Raw genomic sequence first — 17621 nt, forward strand, 5'->3', positions numbered from 1 at the left:
GATGTTTTACATTTTTCTTTCTTTCTTTCTTTTTTTTTTTGAGGACATGCATGTGGTGAGGAAGCACTTTTATGGACATGTTTTGCACATTAAATCAAAAAGAGCAGATAACTACAAGATGAACCTTAATTTACATCATTAATAATCCTCCTGTTTTTGGTGTTACTGCTGGGCATCTGAACAGATGCAGTAGCCAGCCTATGTGCTGCTCTGAAAGTCCTTCATCCCTCTGGAAGGAGGGAGCAGGGTCTAGGGGTTTCCCTTTTAAGGAAAAAAATGGTGGGTGCATTATCATGACGCAATCGGGAGAGGAAATGACAAACTCCTGCATCTTTTACTGTAAGTAATGTAAACATGCTGTTAGCCCCGTCTCCCTGCCTGCTACTGTTATGTGATGGATTCTGTGATGTTTTTTCAGGGCTCCCACCCGCCATGTTGAACTGTAGTTACAGTCCTCCCAGTGGTGGCAAACTGAAAGTCAGATTTTCCATCAATGCTGACCAGATGTGTAGATACAGCCCAGCGTAAAGCTGAAGCGGATGTAAAAGCGGCTCTCGGAATCCGTCTCATTTATATTATAGTGAGATAATGAGCGCAGAGAACCTACTGAGTTTACTGGGTGGTTTTAGGTGCATCCTGCCAACAAAACCTGAAAAAAAAACAAAGTCACTTGGACCGCGTGCAACAATGCACGAGCCTCTGGTCTCCAAAATAAAAGCACTTGATTTGATAACGCTGCGTTTCTGTTCTTCCCAAACGTGTTTGGACTCTGTTTTATTGCCTCACTAATGTAAAAAAAAAAGATAAAATAAAATTAGGGGGAAAGGCAGACAATTGAAATTTTTTGCTTTCTAACAGTTCTGAAATCACAAAGTAGCGAAAGAAAGGAAAATGAATTACAGTATCATCCGTTTTTCTTTGTTTTGTTGTTTTTGTGTTTTTTTTTCTTTAAGCAAAGAGCAACAAGTATAAAATCTTTTGGAGTGACCAAAAAGCTCTTTGCATCATACACTTAAGAAAAAAAAACAACAAAAAAAACACACTGACTCTGAAAAATTATTTTTTTAAAAACCAAAAGGTAACTCAAAATTATTAACTTAGATCTCGTCTTAATAACCCAATTAATCCAAGTCATTTTCTCAGTTTTGAGGTATTATTGTGATTTATTGACTTAGGTCGGGGATGGGGACCAATGTCAATATATATTTGCAAAAAGGCACATGAATAAAATCTTTAAATTCCATAAATTTCTTAAACATTTTAGCACCAATACTAAATAAAAAAATGTTTAAAAATGTTTTCATTCATTCATTCATTGATATTTTTTCCTGTATATTTTATATTAATGTGCATTAAACTTTGTATAGTAAATGCGAGGCAAACAGAATGCAGTACAAACACACACAAACACATACAGGTTAAAGGTATAAAGGAAAATTGTTTCCTACTGTATTTTAAGGCAGTTTTCCTGACTCCTCATTAGCTTAAATGGAAACTAAATTTGTGTTAATAGTCTCGTGCGATATCGTGGGAGACCCACGTAAGATGATGTGTTGCTCGAGTTTGTGCAAAAAGGGAGGAATTTATTCTTTTTAAACCGATTTTTAGGGTCCTGTTTGAATCTTGCAAGCCTGCTGTTTTACACTGAAAGGTCCCACCTGGAAGTGGCTCATTCACTAGAGTGAGATCGGCCGGACTGAGGCGAGGCCCCTTCTCGCCATTCTACTCCGCTGTGCGAAAACCAACGTTACATCCCGGACTGCACAACATCTGGACAGCTGCAACAGTGATCGGGTGACGCACATCTGGTGGGAGAGAAGGCACAGTGATGCTCGGCATTACAGAAATGACAAACGGGTGAGCGATTTGTTAAAAAGTTTTATTTTTTCTAAAAAGAGAGAAATTGGTCTGAAAAGTTGACAGTCCGCTATCCTCTGTTCTTTTGTGGAGTGAAAAACTGCAGTTTAGTCATTTATAAGTCATCCAAGGCGGTTGGACCTTTTTAAATACACAATATACTCCAGAGGCAATTCTCTAAAATAGACGTAATAGTAAAGATAATTAGTAACACAGTCATATTTATTGTATTGCATCTTTAGAACAACTTAAGCTCCTCTTTAGCGCCTCCTACCTAGTTACTTTCACTGTGGAAAAGGGTAACGTAGTTTTTATAACATATGATTAGAAGTAAAACACGTCCAGCTATCACATGGAAAATGATACGTAATCAGAAGTGGGTTTGGTTTAAGAAACCTCTGTTTAAATAGCTGTTTAATCTGTTTGGTCTGTTGCTCTGTGTGGCCAACGACATGGTCTGGAGGTTTGAAAATGATGTTACCTTATGTTTGAATATTTTTAATAATTGCAACAAATTTTCTAAAGAGCACTACTGTTTTTTTAACGACTTTAATTTTTCAATTTTATCCAAGTTTTGCACTGTTAAAGATGTAGTGTTTATATGACGGTGCAGAATTTAGGCCACAAAATCTGGAGTTTTTAGCCTTGCACCAAATGAAAATCTCCAAGCCTGATTTTTAACAAGCTTTTATTTGAAAATTTGGGTTTATATTTAATACATTTTTGTTGACCTGGTACTCATGTGTGCAAGTCATTGATGCATGCCCTTCTCACACAGAAAACAGACCTGTGGGTTTTTCCAAAAGCACAAAACCTTGAGAATATTTTTCTCTAAAGGAAGGCAATATATATTTTTGTGGATGTTTTCTTTCTTTCTTTTAAATAAAACAACAACAAAAAAACGGAGGAGGATGTTCCTCTTCTCTGTGACCTCCACCCTGCCCTGGAATGTTCATATAAAGAAACTGGACAGTACTGCTTTCTAAATCACTTCCTGGCTAAACAGTCCCTGTGGGACTGCTGTTCAGAGCAGTAGTTTCTCCAAACAGCATGAATGCTTCTGCAGAATTAATTATGGGTTAGGATGAATATGGCTTTTATAAAGCACTAAAAGCTCTAAGATGACTAGCCCTTCTAAAAGCCTGAGGATTGCTGCATTCCCATTGCATTACATTTTTTATCTGATCCCACATTCTGTTGATACAACCAGAGCTTAGACCAGCGTCTCGGTCTCCAGTGTGGACTTGTCCTTGTTTGGAAGCAGTCAAGTTGTGTGATGGTGGATTTAACTGTGTGGGCGATTATTCATACTGTGCTCAATCACTCTGAAATGCAGGAGTTATTTAAACAATTCAGGTTTTAAAAGAAGAAACATAAGTTTGTTTGTTTTTTCCTCCGACACAGTTCCTTCTTATATATTTGATGATTAATTGTTGGAAAAATCTCCATGCACCATTAAGTAATTTATTGAGTCAGCTTTCTCTAATTGTCTACACTGTTGCCTCACAGTGAGAACCTACCTCTTACTGCTCATTAAAAAGTATTTATAGTCATGGGAAAAAACCAAGTACACCCCATGTTTCAGTAGCTTGTAGAGCCACATTTAGCAGCAATAAGTCAAATGAATTGCTCTCTGTATGACTTTATCTGTCTGTCAGATCATTGTGGAGGAATTTGGCGTTGCTTCAGTTCATTGAGGTTCACGGGCATTTGTTTATGCACAGCTCACTTAAGGTCCCACCACAGGATTTCAACGCCTGGACTGTTGCAGCATGAAGATTCATTTCTTTTTTGGCCATTCTGTCATGGATTCGCTGCTGTGCTCAGGATTCCAGTTTTAGCTGTTGGACAGATGGCCTCACATTTGACTCTAGAATACTTTGGTTTACAGAGGAGTTCTTGGTCGACCCAGGTGCCAGATCACACACCCCTCCCTTCACACTATGCACGACAGTTGGTATGAGGTGTTTGGATTTTGCCAAAGGTGGAGCTGTGCATTATTGTCAAACGTCTTAACTTTGGATTCATGTCTTCCAGAAATCTTGTGGTTTGTGCAGATGCAGCGTTGCAAACCTAAGTTCGTGCCGCCACATTTTGTTTTGTTTGTTTTTCAGAGAGAGGAGGCTTTCTCCTGGAAACCCTTCCTAACAACACATACTTATTCATTCTTTAAATGAGGCCTGTAAAGTCTGAAGTGTAGCTCAGGGGGGGGGTTGCAGTTTGTCTGAGCATTGTGCATTCTGGCATTGGGGTGAATTTGCTGGGACGTTCTTTCCTGGTAAGATTGTAGCATTGCCTTAACACACACCCGAATCCTCCAGAACAGCAAACTGACAAAATTTAAATGAAGCTTTTCTACTCAACTTGAGGACTGAAAACATGCCTCATCCATACAACTAATTTTTTTCTACAACTGATTGCTTTCTGTTTAACATTCACACTCCAATGGATGCACCGGAGAGCAGCATGGGGTTCAGTATGTTGCCTGAGGATGCTTTGGCGCAGACAGGGATCAAACCACCAACCTCCAGATTACTACACCTGCTCTACCTGAGCTATGGCCACCCACTGATGACAAGAAAACAACATAGTGTTAAAAGTGTCTGGACTGCTGTTTTTGATAAATAAAGTCCAAATAAAAAGAAGATGACTTTGTAACTGATGCAGCAGTTAGCCTCAGTCACAGTAATTAATCAAGGTAACGTCGCCACAGCAAGAGTTTTTTCTTGGCTAATGACTAATTGCTACTAAAACATTAAAGGCAATGAGGTTGTGTTATTTTATCCAACAGAAGTCTTTGCATTTTCCTGTTGCTTTTTTAAATTATTATAAATGAGCAAAAATGTATATCACCCCCCCCCCAAAAAAAAAAAAAAAAAAACTGATAAAAAAAACAATTGTTTTGTTGTTTTTTTCCTTTTGGGGGCGCCAAAGTTCTTTCCTACAGGTAGAAACCATTCACGCCACAGTGCTGCTCTAAAGCACTATGGTTCCTCTTTGTAAGTACGCTGAAGGATTGTCTGCGGCTTTTATGAAACCCTGTTGATGTTTTTAGCCTTTGGTTTGCAACTAATTAAAGTGTTTGACAGGAAAAAGCACAGACTTCTGCCTTTAACTCTTTCCCTCATGAAGATCTGCAGAGGCAGAGACCACTCTCACTAACATCTGATGTACACTCAGTCATTTTGTTCTATAAGCAGGCCTGAAATTGGACAGAAGCTGCTCAGTTCAGAAGAGTGCTTGAAAGGTTACTCCTAGAAGGCTTTTAAGAGGTAAAGGGTTAATAAATGCTCCGCTCATGCCTGCTGTCATGTGCAGTCACCTCTCAAAGGCTCATTCAGAGCAAGAAAAACTCTTCTGTTAGTCAGCTGGGAGCCTGACCGATGCATGGGGAAGTATGGACCAACAGGATGTGTAATGATCGTACAGTAATTACAGAAGTTCCTCAGTGGTGTGTGTTTGTGTGTGGAAAAGATGGCCTTTAAATCGGGTGAGGCAGATGTAGCTATTATTAATCCTGCAGACAGAAGAAGAAGTAGCTACTTTTGGCTGCTTTGTTGTTCATAGCCCACATGTTTGATTTGGCAGGTTTTTTTTCTCATCCTGACACATCCCCAAAGGGATCTGTGTTTCCTCCTGGGATCAAACCGGGAATCTTTTGCTGCAATTGACTGCGAGCTAAAGATTCCCTACACGCCGTGCATGACTTGAGTTCCTCCTCCTTGATTATTTGTATCAAGATTAGCTTGTAATATGTTGTACTGAACATCAGGACTTTTAAAAATTATTATTTTAATGTGATATGCATTTTTGAAGATGTGAGAAAAAAATTTTTTCTCTCTCTCTGTATCCTGTGATAATGGTAGTGAATCTTTCCAAAGAATTTATGTATCCAGAGAGTTAATCTAAGTTGAATCAGGGAACTGAAAAACTGAACCAATCATATTGTTGGTAGAGATAAATGGGCGCTTGGTTATTTCAGCAGGGAGATATTTAGCAATCTCTTTTGTCTCATCACAGTGAAACAGCCTGTTGTTAGACATATGAAGGCACACCCATCACTATGATGAATCCCTCACACACACACAATATAACATGAGCTCAGCCTGTGGTTTACCCTCTTGATTAAAACTGAGAGAAACACCAAATTTCGCAGCTCTGTGAGAATTACTTTATTATCAACGCTTCTTCATCAACGGCTCCTCGCGCCACTTCGTTCCTCCATTTTCCCCCTTTTCCATGTGACCTTTTATCTGTCCTCCTCACACCCTGCCTTTATCCTGGCAAACATTCTGCGAGCCAGTGGCCTGAACAACGCCCCCCCCATCACTCTCAAACACACACAGTGCTAACATGTAGACACAAGTGACCACAAACACACACAGCTGTGAACAGGAAGTGATGTGGCCACGTTGACTGAGATAACGGTTGTTAGAGTGTTTGCAGTTATAGCAAAGGGGACTTTGCACCAACGGCCGAAATATTCTAGCTGCAGTCTGACAAAATATTGGTAAGATGTTTGTTTTTTTTACATTTCATTATCACTTTTTGTGATTTTAGCAGCTGCGAGGCTTTACTACGTGCACAAGTGAAAGACATGTCAGGGTGTTCGTCTGTTTTAGTTGTCTGTGCTTCCTCATGCAGGTGTCAATCCTGGCAAGAATCAATTTATTATTTTAATTTAACATTATATAGTGTACCTATTTGACCACCTTCAGAAATGACCTAATATTGACATGATTGCATCACACAGTTGTTGCAGATTTGTCAGCTGCACAATCTCCTGTCTTCCACCACATCTCAAAGGTGCGTTATTGGTTTGAAATTTGGTGACTGTGGAGTACAATGAACATATTGTTAGGTGGCCAAAAAAAACCAGGTTGAGATGTTTGGGCTTTGTGGCTTGGCTGGAAACAGGAAACAGAAAATGAGTACACTGTGGTCATAAAGGGATGGACATGGTCAGCAACAATACTCAGGTAGGCTGTGGCACTTAAATGTTGCACAGTTGATACTTAAGGGCCTGAAGTCTTTGCCTTCTTCTGCTGCTGCTTTTTTGGGGTCGGCACAGCAGATCATCTGCCTCCATCTCATCCTAACCCTGTCATCCTCTGTCACGTCTATGCGTGCATGTCCTCCTTTACTACAGCCACAAATCTCCTCTTGATCCTCCTGTTGTATTGCAGCTTTATCTTTAACATCTTTTGTCCAGTATATCCACCATCCTTCCTCTGCACATGTCCAAACCATCTTAGTCTTGCGTCTCCCACTATGTCGCTAAAACCCTCAACCTGAGCTGTCCCTCTGATGTACCTTCTGGTTACACATAATGAAAATCTTTACCTCTGCCTCTGATCTTTTTTTCACTGCCACGCCCTGCAAACCATCATTTCATATTTCATAGAAGGGTTCACTGCCATCTTGTACACCTTCTCTTTCACTCTTGCTCCCATCCTTTTCTCACAAATCAGCCCTGACACTCATCTCCACCCAATCCTCCTTACCTGCACTCTCTCCTCCATCTCTCTTGTGCAGTCCGTTGCTTTGGTTGGATGACCCCAGGTATTAAAATTCATCTACCCTCAACCTGTATCCCTCTCATTCACACACATTTATTCTGTTTCTTCTACTGACTTTCATTCCTCTTTTCTGCAGAGAAAAGCTGTAATTCCACTGTCAGCTTATTGTTGTATAACATATTAATCATCATTGTGATGAAGTTTGTTTTCTGGCATGAACGTAAACCACACATAGGCACGCAGAGCTGGCATGCAACACCTTAAATTAAACGAGAAGCAGCATTGTGCTACTGTTAGCACTGTTTCTTAATCCCACTGTGATGGGTTTCATCTCTTACCTGCAGTGGTGCATGTCACACAAACCGAATATGAAAAGCGTAGGATCGAAGTCAGTAAGAGTAGCTGTAATGTCAGCAACGGCCACACAGTGGCAGTGTGTTCATGGTGGAAGGCTTGTTGGGCTTGTGGGAAACGTCTGCTCAGCTTGTGTGTATGTGTGGTGATGACGATGAGTCAGTCTTAACTCAACATATCCCCTTAAATTCCAAATTGCACAAATGTCATTGCACAACATCACTTTTCCTCTTTTCGAAATACAGCTGGCACGCTTTTATTCGTTCCGAGGAAACTTTTAGAAACTGGCTGAAGCATGTGAAGAGTGGGGAAGAAAGAGAACGGTCTGGGATTCATCATGAGTGTTATGGCATACTGAGACATGTCAGCCGGAGCTGCTGTGACCCTGTTCCAGCTGCTCCAGGATGTGAAGCTGACATTAAATTTCAAAATTCACACTCTGTGCATGAGTGTGTGTGTGAGAGCAAGTGTTTGTTAAGGCTACGTGGAATGCTGAACAGGTCAAGGCAGGCTGTTGAAGGTGAATCTGCGGGGTGGAAATGTTGCGTGTAGTTGTCTGTACATACATGATTTTTGTCAGCCGTCACACAGCTTTCAAACCTGAGCTGTACCTTTGCATCTCTAATGGTCATTTTATTTAATAAAAAGAACTCCTAAGAAAGCAATCAGAATTAACTCATGAGAAGTAGTAGGTTGTTCTATAACCAGCACCTTTATAGCTGAGCTGTTAACTTTCTACAAAATGTGCTAATAAACAATAATACAATAAATGAAATAATTGTTTCAAAGGTGTTTTGACACCTCTCCTCGACCTGTGGTTGCGTTGTGCAGATGTTAACACCAAACCAGCTGCACCAGGACACTTTTAGAGGAGATGAAGTTAAATGAATGAGTCACATGAACTCCAAAGTGGTTCATTTATGGTGACACCATGATCCAACCCAGCTACCTGTTGTGCTCTGCAAGTTTGAACTAAACACCTTCCTGTTGTAGCCAGGTATGCTTTCTGGCATGCAGCGGAGTACCGCAGATGTTTAGAGTACACAAACTCTAGGAACTAGCCATAAAATGAGTAAAACTGCCCAGACAAAGATGAATGCTGGTCGGTTCTCTGTCTTATCTACTAGTTCAGAACACAGCACCTTCTTCAAGCCCAGCAGACTGAGTAGGCATGTGCAAGAGTAGCTGCAGATACATAAATAGATCCTTTTAAAATCCTCCAATGAAATAAGAGAACGTAACCTTATATTTGTTTTGTGGGCAGTAAAATATTTAAATTAGGTTTATTTAAATTTAGGCGCAGGGCAGAGGTAAACAGGCCATCTGTGCAGTATAGTCTTCTTTTAGCTAAACACAACCTTCCTGCCTTTTTATACAAGATGTAACGTGAGGGACAAAAGACTCGCCTGTGGCAAAGCGCAGCAGGATCAGGGGGCTTCAAGGCCGACAAAGAAATATGCATCTGATCGCTATACTGCACTTTAGCACATATAAGCACGCAGAGCAAGAAGTCGCGCACCCTTCGACTTTATATCTCAGGAAATGCTCTGTGTGAGGGAGCTTCCTTGACAGAGCGTGCATATAGTCAGTTGATGGCTGTGAATGCTGTTTACCGAACCCCGTCCCTTCTCTGATGACATCACAGCTTCATGTTTTGAGAGGTTTGCGCCTGAATATCTGTTGTGGTTTGTGTTCGCTGTAGATTAGCCCTTCCCACATAAGCGCTCCCACATAGTGCTGTGATGAATTATTCATAGAGTGACATTTTGCTTTTTCTCAATAGTTTGTTGTTTGTTGCTGGGAAATAATTTCAGTTTACAAAAGCTGTGAAAATAGTATCCGTGCCGACCCGTGTACCCGTGATCAGATATCAGCGCTGGTCCTTAGTGCGTTCCAAAGTACAAGAAGTTTGAAGTTTGGCTTTATATTCCTGTCATCGATCATAATAAAGTTTCTTTATGAACAAACAAGACATCTACAAATACTTATTGGCAATATTGACATTTTTTTACTTTAAAGCTCCAACATGAATGCCTTCTTAAGGATTATGCAGAAGGCACTCACACTCTGTATGAGTGTATTCTAAGTGTGAGAAAATAAATCTGCTTCTTTTTATCAGCTCTTCATGCCTTTTCTTCTCCAGCTTTTATTTGCTGTACAGAGAGTGCTGAGGCAGAGAGATGTAGGAGGTGAACAGAGACTGCGTTGACAGTGTTGAAAGGTCGAGGACTCTTCTTCTTCTTCTTTTGTCTCCTCCTTCCTGTGATGCATTCCCCCCCCTTCTACCTGCTGCAGGAGGGGGAGGGGGAGCATATCTTTTTTGATAGGTGTGTAACCACATAACCACACCTCTGTGTGCTCAAGGGTTTGAGCCCTGGAAGTGTATGTGAGAGACAAGTACTGGAGTGAGACGAGATTCAACAATTCGTACTGGGGACTGAGCGTTTTCAGCCGACGAGAGGTAGGAAGGAAGGAAGGAAGAGAGGGAGGGAGAGAGAGAGAGAAAGCAAGGCAAAGGGGAGATGAACTCTTTGAGGCTGAAAGAGTTGTCAAACTCAGACTTATACAGGCGAAGGAAGGAAAAACCAGACAATGGAAATGTCAGCGAGAGTTTGGCTTGGGACAGCTACAGGTGGGTGCAAACTGTCACATTTACGGTGAGAAATAACGATTTATGCACACAATTTTCTTGTGTCATTGTGTGTGTTGTATTGGCCGACATCTCAATGCGATTGTCAGTCTGTAGCACTCAGTTTTTAGGAAGTGTGGTCTACACAGGGCGTTGAGCCCACTTTGGTTTTCACACATGTAAATGGTTTTTAATGGCTCAATAATGACACTTAGCATTTCAAATAAAAAACCATTAAAAGTGTGCGGGTTCTTCAAAGGTCATGTCAAGTACTGCAGTGTGCTTACAGAAGTGTTCGGCGAGATAACAAACGATTAACTTCTTCAAATCTGTTTTTGAAGTCTTTGTTCGATGTTTCTTTTAGGGTTTAATCTCAGTTCACAAACATTGATTTTTAGTGTGGGGTCCAAGTGTTGTCAAACTTATCAGCTTCCTTATCATCAGCACTGACTTGCAGTCTCACATGAAATAGCAAATGTGGTGTGTGGTATACTACAGATACTTATCTTTACTACAGGCTCTTTGAAGAAAACTACTTACCGATGTGTTGCGTATTAGCGTGGATGGATAAGGTGATATTTTCTGTGGTGTTTGAACAGTAAGTATTGTGGTTGATGGTTGAATTCCTGTGAGTTATGTGAGCAGCAGCAGCAACAGATGTGTACATGTACAGAGTTTTGTAATATTGGTTTTTATAATATGATAACATCAGTTTTGGATGTCTGTTGGTTTCTTTTTGTCAGACGCATCTCTCTCTGTCTCTTGCGCTGTCGCTCTCCTCTGATGTGTGTTTCTGCGAGTGTGTGTGAGATGCTGAGTCGTATGTGGCATGCAAAAATGTCAGGAATGCGGACAGAAAGAGGGCTCTCTTCAGAGGTGTGTTGAGCCAAACCAAAAAAAAAAAAAGCTCCGTTCTCGCCCTGTAACCCTGAAAAAGGGTTTGAGGAGCAGGCGGAGCAATTAACATTTAAACAACTAAATTAAAATCAAACCTTTGGTGAGGCAATAACATCGGACTCAGCAGGGCCGCTGTGTTTAACAGGTATTCAAATGCAGTGTCACAGACAGCTTATATGAATATAGTGCATAAAAATAACAAATTAATTAAATATCCCTGTGACAGTTGTGACTGTGCAGTGTTTGTATTTATCTAGAATTACATTTAGGCAGCATCAATAAATGATAAGACTGCTTTAAACTACAGAAGTCAGAAAACGGAGGTGAGAAAGACAGTGGGCATTTATTTACTCTTGTATTTCTGATCCACTCTGTCATGTGAGACGCAACTCAACTGTTCCGATACTCCTGACACAGAAAGGATCACTAAGGGTTTTCACTTAGGCAGCGGTTGTCCTTCTCTCCGGCATCGGCTGGAGCTTTCTTTAGGTGCCTTCCCATCTTTAACAAATATCCAGCAGGGATGACTACATTTACCCAGGGCCCTGTTTATGTGATGTTTTTCTGCTTCCCTGGCCGCTCTGTCTGTGGAGATGGTGTTTGCTCTGTGTTGTAGCGACCTGATGACACCCAGTTTGTGATTCAAACATTAAATACTGGTTCGCATGCATTGGTTTATAGTACACATTAGCTTTTAAATGTCCCCCATTACTGATGGAAATCTCACAGGCTAAGAAGGGTAACCTGCGACTTTTCATATACTCCCTGGCGAATTTGATGTGTTAGTCCACCAAGTTAATGTAATCAGTGAACTGTGGTATGTCCTGAGATTTGATTTTCACCCAGGTGTCCTCCACATATCTGAACCAATGAGTTGGTGGTGTTCCAGGGTAGGATAACAAAGTCCTCTTTTCCACTTCTTCCATGTACAAGTTGGCCACAATGGGTGAACCTGGGGAACCCATGGCACACCAATTTTTCTGCCTTTATTACTGAAACAGGTGGACTGAAGACTGGTTGTCGTTTCAGGGGCTCATTAGCATTTTTGTCACCCTTGACTGCCAGAAGGATGATAATGTTGTTGTCATTACTAAGTGATGTGAGTGCCTCCCTCTCCTCCATGTTGATGTTGGATGCTGGGGGCTTTGCGTTGCTGAGACAGGCCGAAACCTTTGTCCGTAGTTGCTCTTCTTCCACGTCTGCAATGTTGTTGTTTTGAATCGCTGTTTCTGTGGCTGTGATCAGTTCCACTAGCAGGATTTGTCTCGGCGTCACAGCAAAGTTCAACCCTTTAGCAAGGATGTTTTTCTCTGCTTGGATGAGTTGTCTGTCAGACAAATTTTTCACCCATTTGTTCACATCCTCAGCGTGGCATCCTTCTAAGCTTACGCACAGCTCATGCATCAGTCATATTCCTCTAGAAGCAGGCTTGAAATATGACACAAACTGCACAGTTCAAGTAAGAGGAACATGGGCTATTCCTAGCAGGCGTCCAAGGGGGAAAGAGATAATATTTATATTTCAGAGAGAAATATAACCAAAGAAACAGTGCTACAGGATTTAACAGTGGCAGGTTATTAGGCTATTTTTGGTGCCAGACATGTCCGATAAATTTTCAGCAGAACCGAAATGAAGCAGATGCTGTAAGTAAAGCTGATAATAGTGAACCTTAACAAGCAAATCAGAAGAGCAAAATGAATCATTAAAAACACAAAGAAGGAAACACTTATCAAACTGATTAAAGGTTTGGGTGGAAACAGTTTTTATTTGATTGCCTAATCATTTTTTTATATAGGTATAAATCCTATGACAATTCATGTACTGTTGACTATCCGTGTGAGGGAATAATAGTCAATATCACAAAAAAGGTTCTGCTTGAAGAACAGTAAATAGTAGTCTAATTTGAGTTTTATGATTGTGTGCATAACCTCTTACTTCACTATTGGTTGTGTGGTTTGGCTACAGGGGTGGCCACATTTTAATCTCTGTTGTCAGTGGCCATGGCCACCCCTTACCTCCGGCCCTGCAGTTAGATCCGCCTACACACTTCCACTTGTCGTCATCAGAATTAGGTGGAGCAGTTGCAATGTTGACAAAGAAAACAAACACCGCAATTTCAAAGATTAGATTACATTTACATTTTCCAAACCAAAAAAACATCCATAACTATGTAAAAATTATTTATTCGTTACATGTAATGATCAGTTGATTCATATTTATTGGGGATGGGGTGATGTTAAATAATATTTAAACGAAGATGAAGATTGCAACTTGCTAGTAACTCTGCACTAATAACAAAGAGCATGTGACATGTTGCTGTTATGCTTAGTGTGTTTTTCCTGTCCTGGGCAGTTAAATGGGATTGAACATTTGATAGTGGAGGTCAAAGTGGCCTTCAGGACACACTCATCGAATCACTCAGTTTTACATGTTTGTGTGCACTTCTATGCTTGTGCTGGTGTGTGTACACTTGACTTGGTGCCAAAGGTTTTGCTCAAAGAGACGTCAGGTCTGTGTTTCCATGGCTGCTGTTGACACTGCGAGTATGTTACAGGTGGTGTGTTAGATTAGTTTCTTTGGTCTGAGACTCCTTGTGTTGCATCAGCTGAGAGGAATCAGAACTGCTGCTGATTCCAGTTTTAAAGCGAGCCTGCAGAAAGAGGCCAATTAAGCCTAGAGTAATATACATTTAAACATAAATGTTCTGTATTATATTGTATGAATAAATGACCTGCTTTGTTATTATATATACATAAAAACAACAAAACTGGTTTGGTTCCATCTTAAGTTTAAAAACCAAATAGAATAGAATTGGATGCCCTGTAGGAAGAAGGCAGTGTGGACAATGTTCTGCTGAGAAAACATGGGTCCTGCCATCTATCTGGATGTTAGTTTGACATGTACCACAAACCTAAGCAATGCTACAAATCCAATAGTGGATCCGACCCGTTGGAGTACTCCCTGATGGCTATAGCCTCTTTCAACAGGGTGACACGCCCTACTACAAAGCAGAAATGTTTCAGGAATGGTTTGAGGAGCACAACAATGAGTTTGAGGTTGTTGACTTAGCCTCCAAAGTCTCCAGATCTCAATCCAATCAAGTATTTGTTGACTGTGTAGGTCAAACAAGTCAGATCTATGAAGGCCCTACGTCACTGATCAGTGCTGTTAAAATCTTGGTGCTAGATACCATGGCACACCTTCAGGGGTCTCGTGAACTCCAGGTCAGAGTTCTTTTGGCAGCAAAAGGGGGACCAACACAATATTAAGCAGATCTTCATAATGTTATGCCTGATCGGTGTATGCTCCCGAACTCTGCTGAAGCTCTGCCGTGTTTATTTGCTCATTTGAAAAATAGAGGACCTGTATTTGTGTTTTTAGGATAAGCTAGTCAAAAAAGTGCACATCTAAACATCAGCTCCTTTGTAATCAATGGATGCTTATCATGAGTGCCAAGGGCTCGGACAGTGATAGAGTCTATAAAGGGATCAAATGTTGGTTCAGCACATCTAATGTTCCTTTTGTAAAAAAAAAAAAAGAAAAAAAGAAAAGGTCTCAAATATTGCACACAGAAATCATAAAGAAAAAATCTGTTATCCTTTTTCTGTCTAATGTCTAAACATGCTCCACAGTTGGAGACAAGCCCAGGTCATTTGATTGGAACCTGACCTGTGAACCCTCCAGTGATTCCCCCTCTCCAGACTTTTATTAGCACTGGTCATTTATAGCACTCTTTCAAGCTAATGCTGGACACACTATCCCGAGTGTCCCATGTTCTGATTTTGGTTGAGGATTAAGATAAAGTACATGATTTTTTTGTGGCAAACAATTCAAACCACAAAACAATATATAGATGACATAATTCAGAACACTGCAAAACTACTTTTTCGGTGCTTTCGCCCTGGCATGATGATGTTGACACTGTACCACACTCATTGACCCTTAATTTAAGTGAAAGCTGTTGCTAATGTTAGCTTAAAACTAGATTATATAATTATTCACTTTATGTTATGCAGCCGATGCTGACACGGATATTTGTTCAGTTAAAAATCTAATATGATCAACCAATAACATATCTACGAAATATTTTTTTCTTTCAGATACACAAAGCACAAACACATTGCCTTAGCATTTGTTTTATTTAGTTATTTATTTACGTGTTTAAACGTAACAAGCACAAAAACAGTTTTTTGTGTTTGTTCCAAACACATGTTGCCAACTGGGAACTTGTCAGGAAAAAAAGTCTCAGATTACTTGTTTACGCAGATAACTCTGACTCTGCTCTATCCACTCTGTTTCCATTAGGGATGTTGTGGAGTGCCCTCTGGTGGGCAAACTATGCAACATCGATACTCATAATGTGGTTAAAGGTTGTTTTTTCCATCTTGTCTTTACTTTTTGAATAGATTTTTAAAATCTTTGTTCAATTCTTAAATTAAAACACAGTGCTCACCATTTTTGTGTTTAATATTAAAGAAACAGCAATTCTCTTTCATAGATTCCTTGATTATTTACCTGATTATAACTGCTGGAAGACCAACTACACTGATCCCTGTATTAGAGTATCTTTTTTTAATCCTCAGTAGTGCTTGACACTATTACGTCAGATTTAACAAGGAGTGAATGAAGCCTAAAAATCCTGTCCTGCTAAAGGAACACACCAGAGACATTTATCCAACTGCTGACAGTTGCTGTAGCCAGTTTTAAGCTCAGGTTGACGTTCATATCAACACTCACATTATCTCTCTCTTTCTCTTTCACTAGTATTGAGAAGCTCTTTGGCTGAGTGCTGGGATCAGACTATACACTTACTGTCCAATCTGAGTTGTAAAAAGCAACAAAACTCTGTCAGTATTGTGTCTTGGATGCTTCAGGAATCTAAGACAGAAAGTCCTATGTGAAGGTGTTTTTTTTTCACATTTTCTAGTTTAGGTGTGTCTAGAATGATCAACAAAAACGAGAGGCACAGTTTGAGCGGTTTCATCTCCTCACATGTCTAAACAGTCATTTTGAGTAATGACAAACTCTGCTCTGGGGTGAAGTCACTTGTTTGGCCTTTAAATAATATCTAGAGAAGAAAAGTTATAACAATTGAATTTTCCAGTTTCAATATTGGCACATTCAATATTTTCAAATTGACACTATGGTTAGAAAATAACCAACTTGTAAAGACAACTATGGTCAGTGTGGGCACCAGAGAACTTGAATAATTGTTTGTTCAAGTCTTTCATTTTTGAGGGTGGAACACTGTGCTGTGACTGTAATCAGGAGGAAAGCTTCCTGTTCAGCACCCACCCTGCGTCCATTGTGCCCCGGTCACTCAATACTGATTCCAAGTGGCTAAGATTCGCCGCACAGACCACGTGACATTATGACAGACAATGCTCTTTTCTGAAAAAGCTCTCGAGTCTTTAAATAGTGCCCGGTGATATGTCTGGCTGATTATGTCATCTATGTATGAATCCAGACTTTGTCTTTTGATGACAACCAGATTGTTCAGACATACCTACCAAGATGTCATCCAAGGGTTAGTATAGTCCTGTTGTGAAGCCTTGAGCTTTTTCACCATATTGATGTTTGGAAAGCAGGCATGACACATGTGGGGTAAATATGAGTAGGAGCCACTTATCAGTACTTTACCCCTCTTTTCTTTACCTGAATCAAGAAAGTTACAGATTAAACACCACATATTATTCAGCAAGCTTAAAACTAGCAACTGAGACCATGAACTCACAAGAAACTCATTGCCTCAGGTTATAAATCAAAGCCTGTACACTTTGATACAATCAGTTGATTTTTGCAACCAGAGGAGTCTCCCATTCCTAGAAAGAAAGAATGCAGGTTTAAGGCATCTGCGTACTGGCAACCTTTTGATTACCCCCCGAGTCTCTACCTCCTGAGTTTACTTTGCTTACTTTCTCACTCGTTTGCATCTTCCTATCACAGATAGGCATCTTCTCCGGTTGCCAGTGGTTTCGTAACATCTTTCAGTCACTGTAAAACTACTATTGTATTTTAATAAAATATGAACAATGTCTTTACACCAGTTAGTATCTCTGGTGTTGCCTAGCAAGAGCACCAGTCAGCTAGTCGCAAGCTTATGCGTTGGTATCGAGAAGAGGCATGAAAAAAAAATCTACAGCTATGATGCTTTTAAAAACAAGCAAGAAAAAAATGTGGGTAATAGACTTTGAATGTGAAGTTATGTAGCCTTCCTCCACTCCGAAGACAGAGTTGGCCTCTATCATGTATACAAATTCTCTCGCACACATACACAGACACAAAACAGCAGCTGCCAGCACCTAGTTTGGAGTCGAGGCTCCACTGGGTGTCTATTTGTAGAATGGAGTCATGTAGTAAGACTT

At 40.3% G+C, this 17621-nt stretch overlaps 1 protein-coding gene across 2 annotated transcripts in view; it reads left to right on the forward strand.

Moving 5' to 3' along the window:
- Positions 1-1682: 1682 nt before the first annotated feature.
- Positions 1683-17621, forward strand: part of LOC146691051 (LIM and senescent cell antigen-like-containing domain protein 1) — a 36909-nt gene continuing 20970 nt past the window's right edge. The window contains exon 1 of one of the 2 annotated variants that reach the window (XM_085434353.1): positions 1683-1857. In XM_085434353.1, coding sequence (XP_085290479.1) covers positions 1829-1857 — 29 coding nt within the window. In that variant the 5' untranslated portion in view covers positions 1683-1828. Of the gene's footprint in view, positions 1858-10109; positions 10363-17621 lie in introns of those variants that run through there. The other variant, XM_085434352.1, reaches the window with a different exon arrangement.

Source organism: Copadichromis virginalis, linkage group LG16, assembly GCF_057382275.1.
Source record: "Copadichromis virginalis isolate Kocher_CV1m ecotype Utaka linkage group LG16, C_Virginalis_male_GT1.1, whole genome shotgun sequence".
Taxonomy (NCBI): domain Eukaryota; kingdom Metazoa; phylum Chordata; class Actinopteri; order Cichliformes; family Cichlidae; genus Copadichromis; species Copadichromis virginalis.